General features: G+C 43.9%; 1 protein-coding gene across 1 annotated transcript in view; it reads left to right on the top strand.

Annotated features, from left to right (window-relative positions):
• Positions 1-19,084, top strand: part of LOC147747979 (guanylyl cyclase C-like) — a 501,196-nt gene that overhangs the window by 338,347 nt on the left and 143,765 nt on the right. Inside the window, exons 19-20 of the mRNA XM_086957493.1 lie at positions 4,050-4,138; positions 17,259-17,350. Coding sequence (XP_086813619.1) covers positions 4,050-4,138; positions 17,259-17,350 — 181 coding nt within the window. The remainder of the gene's footprint in view (positions 1-4,049; positions 4,139-17,258; positions 17,351-19,084) is intronic.

Here is a 19,084-nt window from a genome sequence, read left to right as displayed (position 1 = left end):
CCCTCACATCTCCTTCAACCACACCACCAAACCCCACTGGACCGACCATCACTGCATCCATTTCACCTTCAGGAAGCCCACTACACACCACCGCACCCAACAGATGCCTCGTCGCAGCTGGGGCAAAGTCATCGAAGACCAGCTAACCCTCGCCCTGAGGCAACCCGCCGACCTCACCGACCCCAACACCGCCGCCCGCAACCTAAGACAGTGGATCGACGACTGCGCCAACACCCTCGCCCCGCTCAAGAAACCCTTCAACAGCCACACCAGCAAGAAAGCCACCTGGTTCACTGAAGACCTCCAGGCCTCCAAACAAACATGCCGAAAACTGGAGAAGAACTGGCTCCATGAACAAACACCGGACAGCTACACAGCCCACAAGAACGCCACCCACAGACACCATCACCTCATCATAGCCGCCAAGAGGGCCTCCTTCAAAGACCGCTTAGACAACAACGCACACAACAGCAAAGAGCTCTTCAACATTGTGAAGGAACTCTCCAATCCCAGCTCCAACACCAACGACATCCCGCCTTCGCAAGACCTGTGCGACTCGCTGTCCACCTTCTTCCACCGCAAGATCGCTGACATCCACACAGCTTCAACGTTGCGACCGCCCCGACTACCACTGAGAAATCTGCCACCACGACCACCACCCACACCAACTGCCTGCTCTCCTGGAACTGCATTAATAACAAGGACACCAGCAAGATCATGAACACCATCCACTCCGGATCACCGTTAGACCCATGCCCACATCACATCTTCAACAAAGCCAGCACAGCCATCGCACCCCATCTCCGGAAAGTAATCAACATCTCCTTTGAGACAGCAACCTTCCCGGAAAGCTGGAAACACGCCAAGATCAACGCCTTACTCAAGAAGCCCAAGGCAGATCCCAAGGACCTCAAGAACTTCTGGCCCATCTCCCTGCTCCCGTTCCCGGCAAAGGTCATCGAGAAAACCGTCAACAAACAACTGACCCGCTACCTCGAGGAGAACAGCATCCTGGACCCATCCCAGTCCGGGATCCGCAGCAACCATAGCACCGAAACTGCCCTCATTGACGCCACCGACGACATCAGGACCCTGCTAGACAACGGTAAAACAGCGGCCCTCATCCTCCTGGACTTGTCAGCCGCCTTCGATGCGGTCTGCCACTGCACACTACGAGCACGCCTATACGACGCCAGGATCCAAGAGAAGGCTCTGGACTGGACCACCTCCTTCCTTTCCGGCAGAACACAGAGCGTCCACCTCCCCCCTTTCCACTCCAATGCCACTGAGATCATCTGCGGCGTACCCCAGGACTCATTCCTTAGCCCAACGCTGTTCAACATCTACATGGCACCCCTCGCCCATGTCACCCGACAGCACGACCTCAACATCATCTCCTATGCCCACAACACCCAGCTTATCCTCTCCCTCACCATAGAACCTCACACCGCCAAAATTAACCTCCACGAAGGAATGAAGGCCGTCGCCGAATGGATGAGGAACAGCCGACTGAAGCTGAACTCTGACAAAATGGAGGTCCTCATCCTAGGCTCTACCCCTTCAGCTTGGGACGACTCCTGGTGGCCGACAACACTAGGAACAGCCTCGGCCAAGCTTCTGAGATAACTGCAATGTATCTAGAACACCTCAGCATGTCTGATCCTTGACATCCCCTGCTGCAGCCACATCACACCCCACCTGAGACACCTGCACTGGCTCCCCGTCAACAAGAGGATAACCTTCAAGCTCCTCATCCACGCACACAAAGCTCTCCACAACACCTGCCCAGCATACCTCAACAGACGACTCAGCTTCTACACCCCCATCTGCCTGCTCCACTCCGCCGGCCTCACCCTCGCCACAGTCCCCCGCATCCGAAGAACAACCGCCTGCTGCAGATCCTTCTGACACCTCGCTGCCAAGACCTGGAACACCCTCCCCACCAACCTAAGGCCACCCAAGACCTACTGGCCTACCGAAGAGTCCTCAAGACCTGGCCCTTCGATCAGTAGCAGCACATACCCCCCACCCCCAGTGCCTGGAGACCCTCACGGGTATGTAGTGCGCTTTACAAGTGTCTTGATTGATTGATTAAAAGTTGCCAATGTCAGTCAACGCAGTATTACCTTAATGTTCATTGTTGCACAACTTCTACATTCCAAAAGACCAAAATGTACTCGGGACACCTATTGTTTCAGTTGTCACTTTGAACTCTGACATACGCTGTAAAGTGCAGCCCTCAAGAAGTACCACTATGCATGCAGGGCTCCCCTATGTGAATAAGAAGTGCATTTGGATCTGTGCTTGATGGTTCTTTGGCTAATTGGCTCTGCCAGTGTCGTGGTCAGTAAGGCACACTACAAACACTCTCATGCGTTTCACATGTGCCAAAGGACATCAAAGGACAGAAGACTTGTCAGAGCAGTAGTGGACTCAGCACTAGTCATGCTATAAACATATGTGCTGCACCTCAACCACAGTTGCCTCACAAGCGGTAGTGCCAGTGCTGTGCTCTGTGCTAGTGTGAGTCCTGGACCACAAGTGAGCGCGGCGCTGACTTGTGGTCCGAAGCAGAGTGGCCAGTGAATGGTAACTGATGTAGTGTGAAGCTGGTTCCCTCCGCTTGGAGGAGGTCGGTGAAGGAAGGAGGAAGACTGAGGGAGATACGAGTAGCACCAAGACACTCATTGCAGTGCATAATTCACATAAGATATGGCTTTCTGGTCGGATGCTAATATAAAACCCCTTAGTGGATGTGGGCATTGCAAAGCCTCGAAAAATGAGCCGGAAAACCCAGTGGTGGCTCCTCTGCATTTTTTGCAATGGAAAAATAAAATGATAATAACACTACGTCATTATCATTGGATTTTCCCTTTTTCATGCATCTTTACGAGGTGGGGCTTGGCTGTTGTCACAGCTAGCAAGGGGAGGAATGGTGGGCACTTAAATGAGCATGACGGTTTGGCCGGCCAAACAGTCCTGAGCACTTTGCATGTGCTAACCCATGGAGCTCAGACCAATCACAACGCTGCGTTGCTTAGGGGAGGGAGCCTGTGCTTCCTGCTTTAGAGGATGACGCAAGGCGAGGCGGCAATCCTGCAGCAAGGTAAATTAATTTTAATTTATTTTTCAATATCCGTCCCACCCGTGCTACTCTTTGGCAGTCGTCACTGGGACAACCACTATTTACAGTGGTTTTCAGCTTCTTTTCCCTGCCACCGTGTGATATCGGCTCCTCACCTGGAGACCATGTGATGGGAGCCGATATCATGTGTCACACTGTGGGCCCCGTGTGAGTTGACAGGTATGCCTTTGCCTCGCTCTCTCAAGTTGCTGCTTTCTCCCCTTGTGATGGTTTGTGTGTCTTTTTCTCCCTCCGTCTTTTTGCTTTGTGTGTTTTTCCCTGTCTTGCTTTCAGTTAATGTCTGATGAAGAAAGAGAAGTGCCAGTCCCCAAATATGAGAGCCATTTGCTCAAATTAAGCACTGTCTGTGACTCTATTACTTATCTAAAAGAGTAGATACATGCCTGCGCATTTACCTGAGAGACCTTTTTGGCCTTCATACCAGTAAGTTACTATCTCTTGTTCAACCAATTATAATGACCTCCTTACCTTCCCAAAGATAAGCAGGCTTGTAGAGAACCATATTTCCAAGAAATGTAGTAAGGCAAGACATCTGTTGTTGTGCTTAAGCTTTGACTGAGAGACAACAAGTGTAATAGTTGCATTAGTCATGCATCAAACGTTGGTGGCGTTGGAAGGTTACCTCTGTATAGATATGAAGTGCTGAATGCATAAAGTGCATCACTAAGTTCCCAACAGGGGGTTACTTCTCCCTCAAGGTTAAAGATCAATTTTGAGAAATGAACGTAAAAAAAAGAAAATCAGTCTGACCTACTTCTTGTTTAGGTTCCAAATATTATTTCTAAAGCCTTTAGGTGATGGCAACATGCTGTGATTATTATGGTTTCCCCCTTCTGAATGAGATGTATTTTCAATTGTGATACAAAAGTAAGCATGTTGACCAATTTCTTTCCCATCTCTATAGAAAAAATGGGTCGAGTTCATCATGCAAAGGATCTCCTTCCTTTTCGCCCAGATCTGAACATGGAATCGGTGCAGAACGAGGAACTAGAGGTGAGGATCAGAGTTGCATAGTAGGCTTCAACGGACGAATAAAAGGTGCAGATTCGAACCACCAACCACCAGGAGCTTTCAGCAATATATAGGAAATATTAATCTACAACCTTGAGAAACGGCCTGTTGAACACTCTTCTTCATTATGGATGTGCTTCTGATGGACAAGCTGGTTGGTTTTGTAAAAAAAATAATGGTCTGCTCAACATCAGTCTGAGCAATTTTACTTTGGATAGGGCTGCCTTCCTTACAAGTAGGCACCCGCTTAGAGACATGATATGAACTAATCAATCTACCTTCTCTAAGTAGTGAGGTTGATGCAAGATACAAGGGTGGAGGCCTATAACCTCTGGACAGGCAGTCTGCATGTGTGAAAGGTTTAAGGTACAAGATTCAAGGAGTTTGGAGTTGTGAGCTGGTCCCTGAACAAAGAAGAGCTGCACTAGAGGGTGCTGCCATGGGGTACACCTGCTCTGCCATTACTGGCAGTGGTGAAAGGGACCTGATATTGGCCTGACATTTACATTGTCCACCAGGGGGGGGGGCTACCCTGTTAATTCAGGGCTCCCCACCTTATGGAAAGGACTCGACCATCCATGGGTATAAAAAGCTGGATGGAGCGTTAAATTTGAGTTGAGGATCCCATCTTCACCAGGTGAAGAAGTGTAGCAGATGGAGAGGATTGCTTGACCCAGACCCTCAGATCATTGAAAGGCAGTGGGTGTTGCAAATGATCACAGAGGGCTACCATCTGCATTGGTGAGTTACTGGGCAACACTGGGGAGGTTCTGTATGTTAATTGTTTGCCATAGACCTCAACCATTACCGTACTCCTTTGTTTTTTCTAGGTAGTGATTATTTGTTAACCACACAATACAGCAGTGGACTTGAGTGCAATTTAGAGTGACAAGGCATCTCTCACTATTTACTGCTTCACATCCCATTGTAAGTGTTGGACACTTCTGGGGCAGATCATTGTTTCCCGAATACCTACTAGACAGCATATTGTTACAATAATATCGAGAGACAAAATATCAAACAGTAGGTACACAGAGAAAGTAAGGATTTACTATTCTTAACTCCACATCTACCTGCCTAGAAGATATATATATATATATCACAATAGTAAGTATACGTGGAGTTAATTATAGAAAACGACTTTTCGCTATTTTTTCATTCGATTTTACTATAACAATTTTTGGTCCCGTCGATATTCAGGATTCGATATACCTAGTCTAAACCGGACAGACCGCTTTTCAGGGAGAATTGGGGTGGCAATGCCTGAAAGTATCAAAGGGAGAGCTTCATACCTAGTTCGTGAGATTGGACACACGAAATGGGGGCACTATCATTGTGTCTATGTGCCCTACATGGGCGTGGGACCCTGCGATACCATAGAGCCTTGGCTGTTTTCCTTTTGTTTCGCTCTGCTGCAATAGAGGGTGTTGCAATCACATTTCTGAGTATGGCAGACTGCCCCCTTGTGAGTGCGTCATTGTCAGATAAACAAAGATGGTTTTGAGGGTCAACAAAGCAGAATAGAAAGGCATGAATGTACACAGATTATATAACCCTCCTGTAGAGCTGGGATCAAAGCCAAACTAGATGCTTGCAAGAAAGAGTGTCCCCAGTATCAGTAGTCATCAATAGTGTGGTGTGGTACCTCCCTACAGAGAATGGGCACCTGAATGCAGTGACAAGGTCATTATTAGCTATTGAAGGGTAGTATTCGTACAGTGTGTGCAGTCTTTTGTGCATACGGATAGAGACAAGGGGAAAGTGGGTAAATGCCTAGGGCCCTGACCTTCCATGGCCCCCTCCAACTCACTTATGTGTATTTCTGTATCTCAGGCTTTCATGTATAATTCAATATTGTTCAGTAACATGGGACTTGACTTAGCTGAAAATAGGCAATACAGTTCAAAGTTGTTGCAACCTGGGGCCCCCAAAATGTTCTTACTCAGGCCCCTAAAATCCTTAAGATGAAACTGCATACTCACGTTGTCCGTTTAAGAAAGCAGTGTTGATGTGGCCTAGTGTGAACAGTATAATTGTTAGTTTCACACAACAATGTGGGGGGAGCAAGATGGACAGTGTGGTCAGAATCTGGTTGAAAGTCCCTGATATCACTAATAGGCGTGTGATTTCTGAGGTGGCTGGATCCCTGAAATCTGTCTGGGCTCCATGATCTGGAACAATCAGAGAGTCTGGGTGAGAGACATTGTGTGGAGATCCTGGAGAGGATGGATCCAAATATGATGCTTGTATGTCAAGCCTCAAGAGTTGTGCCCCTGAGGACGGAGCTAATATTGGGGGTCTGTCAGAAAATGAGCCAATGGATGCACTTCCTAGAAGGCGGAATGATATACCAAATAGCTAACAGCATGGGATGAGACTGAGAAACGTTTTGGGTGGGAGCCAAAGACCATGCAATATGTATTTCATCAAATTGATAACACTTGCTCTTGCTGACAGCTGAGCTGTCCCTTAAGAAGGGATAGAAGAGGGGTTAGAAAAGGAATTCAATAAGAAATAACACACAAGAAATAAGTAGAAGTAGAGAAAAAATACATGAGTAAGAAAAAGAAGATGGTGAAGGCAAAGAAAACAGGAGAATTGATAGAAGATAAGACAGAAGGAGGAGGACACTTATGTAAATAAGACAGCAGAGGACACAATAAAGAAGGATGTGGGGAAAAAAAAACAGGAAAAAGAGAACAATAAGAGAAATGGATGGTTAAGTGTGTTGAGAGAAAAAGTAGAAAGTGAAAAACAAATAGTGCAATATAGAGAAGGAAATAAATTATGACAAAATAATGGAGAAAAGTCAAGAGGAGAGCGAGAGAATGAAAGGAGTACAACGTACGAATTCAAGAAATGCGCGTGTGCTAAAATGTGTTGCATGTTAAATGTATTTGGTGGGGGTGTTGTTTACCTAATTATTTTTGACAGGACATGATTGAATGTGGAACTGTAGATACAGTATGTTGAACAGCATAGTGTAATCTACCACAGGCAGTGAGTATACATAACAGGGGAAATATTGCTCCTACATCAGTAGTGCCAGACCAGAAAACAAAAATCAAATCAGCCCTACACTCTTGGGAGGCCGAAAGGGGTGTTATTGCGGCATGGCTGCGTTATGGCAGCTCATCGTACACTGGAAGTAGCCCCTCAGCCTGTTGCTCATAGGAGAAATGCCAGAGTGGCACAATACTGCTATTATACAAGCCAAAGCATCAACAAATATTTTGACTTGTACTTGAGCTGGCTCTCTATTTACAGAATGTTATATTATTGCCTGACCTTCCCAGATGTGTCCCTAGATCTGACTTTTTGCCTTGAATTTTGACCCTTTGTATCACATTTTTACAGACATTGTCCAGAAATTGATCCGCCAGCAGCATTGCTCTCAGCCCCTAGATACCCTCGCGGGTGATTAGCCACGCTATACAAATCCAGCTTGATTGATTGATTGATTTAAATTACCTCCAAGCAAGGTAGTCACCCTAGTATGCTGTTGTGAGCAGGGTGCGGAGGCAGTTGGCAGCTGCCCTGCTCATTCATGGTCTGCCTCATTTGTTAGGCTTCAGGAGAGCTGAAGAGCTAGCTGTTGACTTGTCCTCTTTTTTTAACCACTGGTTGGTCGCCAATGAATAAAAAAGGAGGAATGGGGAGAAAATACCCACATATTTTGGCAATCTAGCGTAGGGACTAGTAAGCACCCACTGCCCTTAGGGGGAAATGTGGGCAAACAATCTCACCCTTCTGCTGTTGGGTAATAGTAAATAGAGGGGTGTTTCATAGAGCAAGCACCACTCCTAGCCACAAAGCAAGGCCACGTGGCTGAGGGGAGGGGCAACGGGAGGTGGCTTATACCAGGGCAGAATATAGCTGCCCAGGCGCAGATCAAAACATTTCCTCACACCCCTGGGCAAGGCAGGAAGGTGGAGGTTAGACCTATGACTGCCCAGCCTTTAGGAAAAGCCAGAGAGGAAAGAAAAGAAAAATCCAGGTCATGCAGGTGCCCCTTCCTTCACAAAACCAATCCTACATACAACACTGGCAACTTTGCACCACAGTGCAAGGGTGCCTGCATTGGCGCTAGGCAGCCAAAACGGCGCCAGTGCAGGGATAAAGGCAGGAATGAGCTGTATTCTTCTAAAAACAGTGCAATCCTGCCCTTTCCCTGTAATGCAGCTCAGCGCCGCAGTGACTTGCTGCACTGTGTTGCGTTACCTTGCCAAAAGGAAACATTCAAAATCCTGAAGGAATTAACTAAAAAAGCTCAGGATGTAAATAGCAGCATAAACTGTGATACTTTCCAGAAATATTTCCTGGATAAAGTAGATGCCATTATGCTCGAAATAAAAAATATGGGGCATGGCCTCATCGAGCAACAGGCTATCCTAAACCCAGCTGCCAGCTGCTTAGCAACATTTCCCCCTATGGACTCACTAACCCTTGAATCGCTGATGAGGAATTCAGGGGTACAGCAGTGTGTCCTTAAGACACCCTTGAAATTATTCTCAATTTGCGATTAGCTAATTGCTAATCGCAAATTGAGTATAATTTTACATTCATTCCTATGGGCCTCCTGGCCCATAGAAATGAATGGGAAATTATTCCTTAATTGCGATTAGCAATTTGCTAATCGCAATTAAGGAATTCTAAGGAATCGCTAATAAATAGCGAAATTCTACATACATACCATTTTGCACTTCTCAAATAGCGATTCCTTAACAATCGCTATTTGAGAAGTGCAAAATGGTATCTTGATACATCTGCCACACTGTCTTTAGACCATTTCACATACTGCGGAGGAGACTTGGAAAAGCCCATTTAGACATACTGTTATCTTTTGGAGAGATGTGGCATACTATTTGAATACAGAGTTAGTGAAGCCCATACATGCGGAAGGAGTGTTGAGTGGTATTTTGTGGTCAACAATGTCAAAAGCGTCTGGTTAAAGAAGACCAGGACACATGCACCATCCTCCAATGCAACTAGATCATCTGCCATGACTTGAGTAAAAAGAAACATTTCAATGTTGTCGAGCCCCTCTCCAGGCGTGTTACAGAGTTTGATGCTCACAATGTCTTGGAGTATAATTGATAAGCATTTGTGAACAAAACACAGTCAATGGATCACTTTGTTTGTTAAGGATTCGTGGTCCATACTGGCACCTAGTGTGCACCACTATAGACCCACCCAGGGTTGCCCTGGACATCCATAGAGAGGAATGAAATACACTTATGGAGGGTTTTCGGGGAGGTGGGGTGGGGGGATTATAGTTCTGAAAAAGATACTCTTTGGAAACTGCAGGCCAGGTTGGACGAGTAGCCTGGACTTGTTCAGTAAGCTCTGCCCCAATTCTCTCACAGGACGTTCTTATAGGTGAGGTGGGATGAAAAAGGGATCTGCTAGGTGACATTGTGGACCCAGGGTGGACGCAGGTGGATTCTGCAGCATCACACCTGCACCACTGTGAAATGGTTGTGAATTTTGGCCATTTAACACAGTTGTTTACTGCTGGTTTAAAGTAGGCCAAGGTTGAGGGTAGTCCGTGACTAGCTGCTGGAGTGGTGGAATATTTGTGGCAAATTGACCTGCCAGTTTTGAGCTGAGACCTTAGCTCCTCAAAGTTTGCCTTTAGGACACTCACAAGCTTGACTATATCCGAGACCACTAAGGTAAGATGGTCTGTGTTTTTAAGGGGAGACAAGAGGTCTCTAGAGAGATTTGACTGGCATAGGGACTGGCATGTGGTCTCGGAATCCTCTGCATCCAAAACAGAGTACCGATTAGTACAGATGACTGCAAATTCATAAGAAACCGTCTCTACAGTCGGATCACCAGTACCAATTTCTATTTGGAGAGGAGAAGTTACTACACAATCAATTGTAGAAGTTGTCAGCTTACCTGCTTGGGGGAAAACCAAATTCTGCAATTTCCCACAATGCTTCATAAAGATTCCGGCAAGAGTTTTCTCTTGAGAGCTTGGTCATGTAGATGATGGGGTGGGTGCAGGATTTAAAATTGACGACTTCCTCGATCAGGTTGTCAATTACTTTTAGAGCATTGCAATTGCTAGTAGATGCAATTGATTTTTTTTAAAGCGAAGCCCCCACAGCAGATTCAGGTGCCTTTCTTTTCCCTATTTTGTATAAGATAGCAAGATAAATCAGTTATCCAACTCTGAATTAAATAGGGAACCAGGAATACAAGAGGTCCACCAGAGACTGAGCACTACTATTTTGCTCCAACAACAATGGGACAGTCACACATACCTTCCAGAAAGAGCCGATATCAGAGAGGTGGCCAAGCCCAGCCTCTTCTGGGAGATGATGGGCAAAGTTGGGCCCGGTCTTGGCCCATGTCCGTCACAGCACTTTTGAGGGCTTGGAGCGACAGGTGGGGTGAGGCAGGGTAACTGACGGCGCCTCTCCTGGCACAGTTGGTGCTGGGTTATGAAGTTTCCACTGGCCCGAGCTGTGGTGAGATTCCGTAAGTTTTCCTGTGCCATGGGAGGGCTGGAGTGCTTTTGAGTGCTTGGAGTGGCAGGCGGGGCATGGCAGGACACGCAACGGCGCCTCTCCGGGAAAATTGGTGCTGGGCTATGGAGTCCCTACTGGCCCCCAGATGCAGAGAGATTCCTTACGTAAATTATCAATGTCATATAAGGTCTCCGTCTCATTATTGCAGTGTGTTCAGGTTCATAAGCTTTTAGTAGTTATACAGGTCTATGTAGTTGTGAAATTATACACATTTAGTCCATGCCACCTTGTTATACATCCAGTTTTACAGTTCCTGTGAGATATTTTCTGATCGAACCAACACTCCTGCAAATGAAAATAATGCAATTGGCACTCAGCAGAAGGAAAATTGAAATTAGCCATGACGCGCATAGACCAATAATTGGTGTTTATGCGAGATTACACTTGTTTAAAAATTACACACCCTCATATCACAAGGGTGTCCCACATAGGAAAAACATGGCTCACAAGCCATTGGAAGACCTACCATGTCAGCTGCAGGTTGTGTGCCCGTAAGGGTGTTTTCCGACAGCATAGCTGGCTGTGGCTCTGCCATGGGAAACACTTTCAGCACCTCTGTATGAGGCAAATGAAACTTTTAGGATCAAGAGCTATATTCCCAGGAGGAATTTACTACTATCCGGCAAGAAAAAGTATTTTTATGGAATCAATTAATGTGTGTTATCTCAACAGGATTTGTCCTTCCAATTTAGCAGACAGGTCTTCCTCTGTATCTGGTTCAATGGACGATTCAAGAACCGTAAATCCATGTGTCACACAAGTGGTGGGTCCTTCATGTGTAACACCCTTTCGACCGACCAGATAAATATTCAGATGATCTGATTTTTTTCAGGCTTTTGTCACACAGTGCCAGTTACATCATATCTCTTGAATGTGATCCTATCTAATCAACAGATGCAATTGCTTCTGCTGCCCCTTCAATTCTGATGCTTAGCCCATGGCCATCACATTTTGGCCTTTAATCTCTTCTATAGAAAGTGCCAGATTTCACAGGTTATAATACTGGTTTACAGCCTCTAAAACCAGCCAATAAGGAATTAGTAGCACAAGTTATTAGTTTCCAGCAACTTGTATCTAAGGTTTCATCAAAAGACAATGCTGCTGCAGCTTTTTACCAAGGGATGAAAGACTGATTGAAGGACATTCTAGCCCTGATGGTTAACTGACCCACTATGGCTCCAGAACTATTCAATTTGACTTTGCAAATTGAATCATAGCCAAGACACCGCAGCCTGCAAAAACGTGAATACAGATATAGCTCTATGTACAGAAGAACCAGTTCAGATTGGTAATAAATGTAAACCTTTCACGGTGGAAGAAAAGGATCATAAGACAGGACTGTCTATACTCCTGAAATGAGAATTACAATGTAAGCTAAGCATATCATTAAAAGAACAGCGTGTGAACAAAACAAACTCAATTACATACCGTTGTTACAAACATCACCAAGGAGACTTCAGAGTGCTTCCTGAACCAGAACTTTCAGAAGCTTCTTCACTTTCCAATGTTGGACAACAATACCATAAAAGGACAATTGGTAACCCTTTAATTGTGGGTGATATCCATCTTGAAACAAAACCACTGCTTATTTATGGTGGTGTAAAATGGACACCTGAAATCCTTCCAATTTGGTATTATTAGTGCTTAGCTGTTTCTGTAGTCCCCGGATGACACAACATGGTTAAGCCTTCATAACCCCCAGATAGAGTGACAGTGCCACCAAATATATTTTCTTCCAGATACATCAGACTCAGCGCAACCCTCATCGAGAGGCCTAGAAGTCACCTACTTTACCTTGTTTTGCACTTCAGGCATACCTGAACAAGTCTGAGGAACTGAAAGAATTGGAAAGGGTCAATATTTACTTACTACCTGTTGCAAATGAAGTCTCTAGGATGTTTTTGAAAGAAGGGACCTGATTGAGTTTACTCCATCTGGAAAATGTTTCATTTATTGACTTAGTCCAGAAGCCAAGAATCAACCCTTGAATCATGAAGAAAGAGAAAAATTTGCAGCAGTATTTGAAGGACTATCCGGAAAATGTTTCATTCAATAATCAACATTACCAGAAGGAGAATATTGCCCTCATATCGACTACTTCAAATTTAATTCAATAACCTTAAATGACCAATATGCTCTACCTCTCATTTCTGTTCTTTTTGATCAGATTGGAAATGCCAAGATTGTCTCAATACCAGATCTCAGCAGAGACAGCAATTTGGTAAGAATCACAGAGGTGGATGAGCTGAAGAGGGCATTCAGTACTAGTTACAGACATTTCAAATAGTTTGTAAAGCCTTTTGAGTTATGCAATCCTCCTATTGCTTTCCAGTACTTTGTCGGTGACATATTTTGTGACTTACTGGACACATACATAGACATTTACATGGTCACTAATCTAAAGTACTGAGACAACACTCTCCATGCAAACACTGCCAAATGTGTGTTTGAAGTTATACATATAACCTTTTTGGGTTTTCACATCTCTGGAGAAGGCATTAGTATGGGCATGTTAAAAGAAAGAGCAGTTGAAGAATGGCTGTGCCTACTTCCGTCAAACGTGCAATGATTTTTAGGGCTCCCCATTTATGTCAATTCATTCATTACCTTATTACAAAGTTGACAAGAATAGGAGAGTTCTTTAGCTGTCAATGGGAACATGCACACGTTTACAAACTTCAGAGAATACTTTAACTTTAACCCTCAGACTAAGATATCCTGTAGCTCTTTGTTGTAAAAACAGATGCTGTTCTTATGCTATTGGCAGCCATTTTGTTTCAGGGAAGTTCAGAAATAGATGCTGTTCCCCCTTTGGTTTACTTTTTCAGAATGTTAATGGTTACATAACACAACTACACAATCTAAGATTGAGAATATTAGGAATAAAGGAGATGGAGGTACTATTTAGTATTAGCCATTCATCTGGAGATGTTATGGATGGCTCAAAAGAATGTACTGTTCACAAGCCCATGAATTATGTGAATGCCTGATTGGCATGGTAAAGCAGTTACTGTACTGCTTCAGACAAAGGGAACATTACCGGCTTCAACACCTCCTTGCATGCTCTGAGCCACATATGAAGACTAGATCTAGATTCCAACCTTCTGGGGTAAGCCCACTGAAATGTAGCTGTAGGACAAAGAATTCACTAAGAACCCAAATTTAGTAAACTAGAGAGTGCGTTGCTAATTAGGGGACAATTCCTGAATTTACCTGAAAAAGATAGCCAACAACAGACATTACTGAAGTGCCATGATTCACTCATTGGAGTACATCCCAGAAGTTGAAGGATGATCAAATTAATGAAATGTATTCATTAATCCACAGACATCTGTAAGTAATAACATTCAGCAATGCATCATACGTTCCCACGCCGGATGTAATCATGCAAGACCTGTCAGCCATTTACATCCACAGATAACCCCACAACAAACATGGTCAACAGTCTCTATGGATTTTATTGTCAAACTACCAAATTTAGACAGAGTTACTACTATGTTAGTGCTACTAGATTATTTCATAAAACGTAGAAAGTTAATTTCCTTAGAGAAACTCCGAACAGCCTTAGATTTATTAAGAATATTTTTGGATCGAATCTCATATCTATGATTTTCCTAAAAAGGATCATCAAACACAGGGGAACTCAATTACCAGCTACATTCAAGGCAAGGTTCATGAAATGTTTTGAAATTATAAACTTTAAGTCCATCTATCTATATATATATAAACGAAAGTATGTCTGTTTGTCCTTAATGCATTACTACACCATTCATCCGATCGGCATGAAACTTTGGGAAATTGTTGAGTACACTCCTGCGAAGGTTTCTGGCAAAAAAATAATAATAATAAAACTGTTAAATATTGCCCCCGGACCCACAGGGCCCTCATAATCTTTCCAATACTGAACGTTTACAGTCTCCAGTGCGACTCGCTTTTGCAATGACCATCAACAAAGCACAAGGACAATCGCTGCAAGTTTGTGGACTAGATTTGGAGAATCCGTGCTTCTCACATTGACAACTATATGTGGCCAGCTCACGCATCAGAAAACCTTCTGATTTATTTGTGTACGCACCAGACGGAAAAACAAAAAATACTGTGTATCCACAAGCACTCGGAAAAAAAAACATAAACAAAAAAAAATTATAATAATTTTGTTAAAAGTTGTTGAGTACACTCCTGCGAAGGTTTCTGGCAAAAAAAAAAAGAAAAATGTGTTAAATATCGGGCCCTCATAATCTTTCCAATACTGAACGTTTACAGTTTCTGGTGCGACTCGCTTTTGCAATGACCATCAACAAAGCACAAGGACAATCGCTGCAAGTATGTGGTCTAGATTTGGATAAACGTGCTTCTCACATGGACAACTGTATGTGGCCAGCTCACGCGTTGGAAAACTTTATTCGTGTTCGCACCAGACGGAAAAACAAAAAATACTGTGTATCCACAAGCACTCGAATAAATAAACAGAATTAAAACAACACTTTAAAATATTTTCCATATTAAAATAAATAAGTTTCAATACAAATGACACAATGTAAATTGAATGTTATAATAACAAGTTTCCTTAAATTTCCTTTCTTCTGAGATCGCAGCAACGCGGGACGGGTAAGCTAGTATGTTATAAACCACACAATGATGGACAGAGCAAGAGTCCAAATTGGTTGATCAAACAAAATCTTCAATGATTCCTTAAGAATCATCAGACCTAGTGAATGAATGATACTTGCAGAATTTTCCAATAATACCTCATTACATTACTCAGTGGTTACATCTCACTTTTGTTGTACATCTGTCCATGCATCTTACCTTCAATAATCTCCACTTTCATTGCAGCCCGTTGTAAAATCTCAGCAATTTAGTCCATTAATCAGACTGCATATCAACACCTACTTATTGCTACAGCAGATTGTAAGTAATTTGCAGATTCCAATATAAGATCCTTTAGCTTAGGAGACATGGTGTGATCATATCCTAGGGTGCTTGTCCTTTCCAGATTCCCAACCTAAATGTAATCCTAACTTTCAACCATTCACAGTGATCGGTCTAAGGGGGCTCTCTGCTTTTATGTTTATAGTTAAGCAAACAAGCCAAACCTTCTTCTTGAATATTCCCTTCTCCATCAGTTTTGTTGGCTGGCTTCCCTCAAAATGAAGTAGAATTGGTTGTGAGCTCCTCATGGGCAGTTGCACTGGTTGATTGGTTTGAAGGGGTATACTGCTTCTGAAAGCTCCTTGGTAGAACTGTGGGGGTCCCTGAAATATTTTCTCTCTAATACGAAGCGGGAACAGATCCATGAGATCCTCCTAGCTCCTTGACCGAGCCACATCTACAAGAGTACCTGATTTGTAAAAGTGTTTGAAACTTTGAGCATAATATTAGCAAGCATGCATTGCTGCACGGGCACAGACTATGATCCAATCCACAAAAACGTTTTTTGCATGATAGATTTTCCAAGCTTGTTTATGTGGAGATGGTGTTGGGACTCTGCTCTGGTTCTGTCACATTAGATTTCTGTCATACATCATTGGCCTGCTTAGGCTTTTGTCCAGTCCTTTGACAGCACTCAATAATCATGAGTCTAAAATCATAATGTCAAGCAGGGTAAATCCATTGCTCAACTCTAAAAGCACCACAGATAGGAAATCATACATACAGATGATCTATACTTTTCTTCAATGTGCAAGCTACACAAAATTTGAACTGAGCATTTTCCCTCGTGCCAATGTCATAAAGCCTCCGATATTTGTACGTCGGATCTCAAGCAATCTGTGTTTAGCACTGGTACTTCTGTGTAACCACCCTGAGCTCTGTGTTGCGACTGGTGTGCTTCTTAATTGTGGCACAAAACCAGAATTCAAAGGGAGTTGCAAGAATTCCTGCCCCAGTAGTATGAATCTCTTCTCAAATGACTGTAAATGCAGAGACGGGGGTCTATGGGGGCTATCTGACTTTCATCTGCATTCTTTGATACCTTAAAAAAATTGCCATTCAGGAAATTACATTGGATGGAGCCTGCAGTGGTCCCTTGAATCAGAGTCTACTCTCATGATGCTCAACACACATGTTCTCAAGGTAAAAGCTGTCCTTCAGGGTGTGGGGTTCCACTCTACAAATAGGATACCATCCCTTTGAGGGAATTGGTATCAGGTCACCAGGTTGTTAAGAGAAGGGTGTCACTCTTTTCATACACTCTCATCCTAACACATTCCAATCAGCCCAAAGGTACATTTGTGAGTAAGAAAATAACAAAGAGCATTTTGGAAATTGGAAAGTTGCACTGTTTCCTTTTTATATTGCAACTTGCTTTTTGCAGTCACAAAGCATGTGATTTTGTGAATTGCAGTTTTTACAACCGTAAACAGCTTGATACATTTTGGCTTAGCTCAATTGGATTCAGGTGTCTTGATAAAAAAGTATTAAAATAGTGTCTCATATTCTGTTTCTGCAGGATTTTTTATGGGCTATGTCTAAACAAAAATATAGTGCTGCTGGGGTGTGTCTTCTCTATAGTCAAAGTCTTAATTGTTTTATTGGACTAATCCTTGCTATTGTGCATCTAGGTCTACCTGCTGGTGAAGAGCTGCTGGGAGGAGGATCCTGAGAGGAGGCCAGACTTCAAAAAGATTGAGAATACCCTGGCCAAAATATTCAGGTGAGGGAACCTAAAGCTGTGATAGAAATCCAGTGAGGATGAGAAAATATACAAATGAAAAAGCAACTGGTGCATACATAGTATCTCTATAGATTACAAGTGTTCATTATTAACAAATGTTTATTCAAATTTGTGCAGCATTTTTAATTTAATTGAGGTCATAATGTGGTTCGTCATTCTTGTACTATAGCATTATAGCCTGCTGTAAAGGGCTATACCATTCGTTAAAGGCCCTCTGCTTGAATTACAGGCCAGAGCCAGTGTGAGGTCCTATGATAAAGGAACGGGCCTTTAACAGCTGGTGTAGTCTGAGACAGAACGGCAATAATGCAATTATATATTTCCACCCACTAATGGTAGAATGTTATAAACTAAAAAGGGAGAAACAGAAAGACAAGCATTAGAAGGCTAGAGCAGATTACATATACCTGCCATAATTTGGTCTTTTTGCACTCCATGGTCTTCAATGAAGCACCCCTCAACATTACAATGTTTTAGTTCATACTTCACAAACAGCCTCTTCTGTGGTTTAACAATCAGATGGCTATTTTTAATGATGCAGCAGGAAAGTGTTGGACAGGGATCACTTGTGACAAGAATGTTGGTTTTCTAAATTATTTCCCCCCATGTTTAACAGCCGGTGGAAATATCCTTCTGAGTCGAGGTGGTAGGAATGCTACGCCTCCCATACAGACATCATTGTCTGAGTCGAGGCAGAATTGGTGCTACAGCTTTCCTGGCGGACAAACCCTTGTAAATTGGTGATTATAAGTGCCCTGGATTAGGGATCTGTTTTTCCATCACCTGATAAAATCTAGGGCCCAATTTATTAAGCGCTTTTGATTCCCTTGCGTCATGCAAGGGAATGTAGGGCAACACCCGCTCTTAACCCTATCCGTGCTGATGACGGAACCGCTCCGTCATCAGCTGCGGTGGCGCTGTGCTGATGACGGAGCGGTTCCGTCATGGCCCTGCCGCCGCGCCTGCGCGGCGCGTTCTATTGAGCGGGCAGGGCCATGACGGAACCACTCCGTCATGAGCACAGCTCAACCGCGGCTGGTGACGGAGCGGTTCCATCACCAGCACGGCCCCGCCGCACTGCCGCCCCGCCCCCTTAGCACTGCGGCGGAATAGCTGCCGCAGTGAAGGGGTTAAATCAGATTTACTATGCCACACCGAGCGACCTCGTGTGGCTCTGCATGGTATTGTAAATCTGGTGTAAACAAGGCAGCACAAGTCACTGCCTTGCATTGTTCTGTGCTGTGAGAGCGTTCCATTGGTGGAGCATTGGGGTTGACACACATCCACTCATGTATTTTGGTGCATTCCCAGATTAACTAACACTGGTAAACCTGGGAATGCATCAACATTCTACTCCTTCCCAAGTGAGGTGTAACAAGGAGAAACATCTTTCCTCATTATTTAATCTTTCTACGTGTGCTGCATTCAGCCCTGAGGCATTTCTGCAGCACACATAGAAAGAGGAAAATACCTCAGAGGATTGTTTTTGTTATAGGGCATTCCTGCCCTCTCCATTTAAGACAACACAGCAAGTTTTCTTGCTGCGTTTCTTCAAATCTTTGTAGACCTGCACCTAGATATTCTGGGACTCAGAATGTATGTTATATGTGAAATAACACCAAATTACAAGATTCCCAGATAGCACCACTTTGTAAACCAGAGCTATAGCCGGCTATATCCTTAAACGCCTTTACGCTTCTCATCATGAGATCA

The sequence above is a fragment of the Lissotriton vulgaris genome, chromosome 1_1 (genome assembly GCF_964263255.1).
Source record: "Lissotriton vulgaris chromosome 1_1, aLisVul1.2, whole genome shotgun sequence".
Classification (NCBI taxonomy): Eukaryota; Metazoa; Chordata; class Amphibia; order Caudata; family Salamandridae; genus Lissotriton; species Lissotriton vulgaris.
Note: the sequence above shows the minus strand (reverse complement) of the source record. Positions and strands in the feature narration are given on the sequence as shown.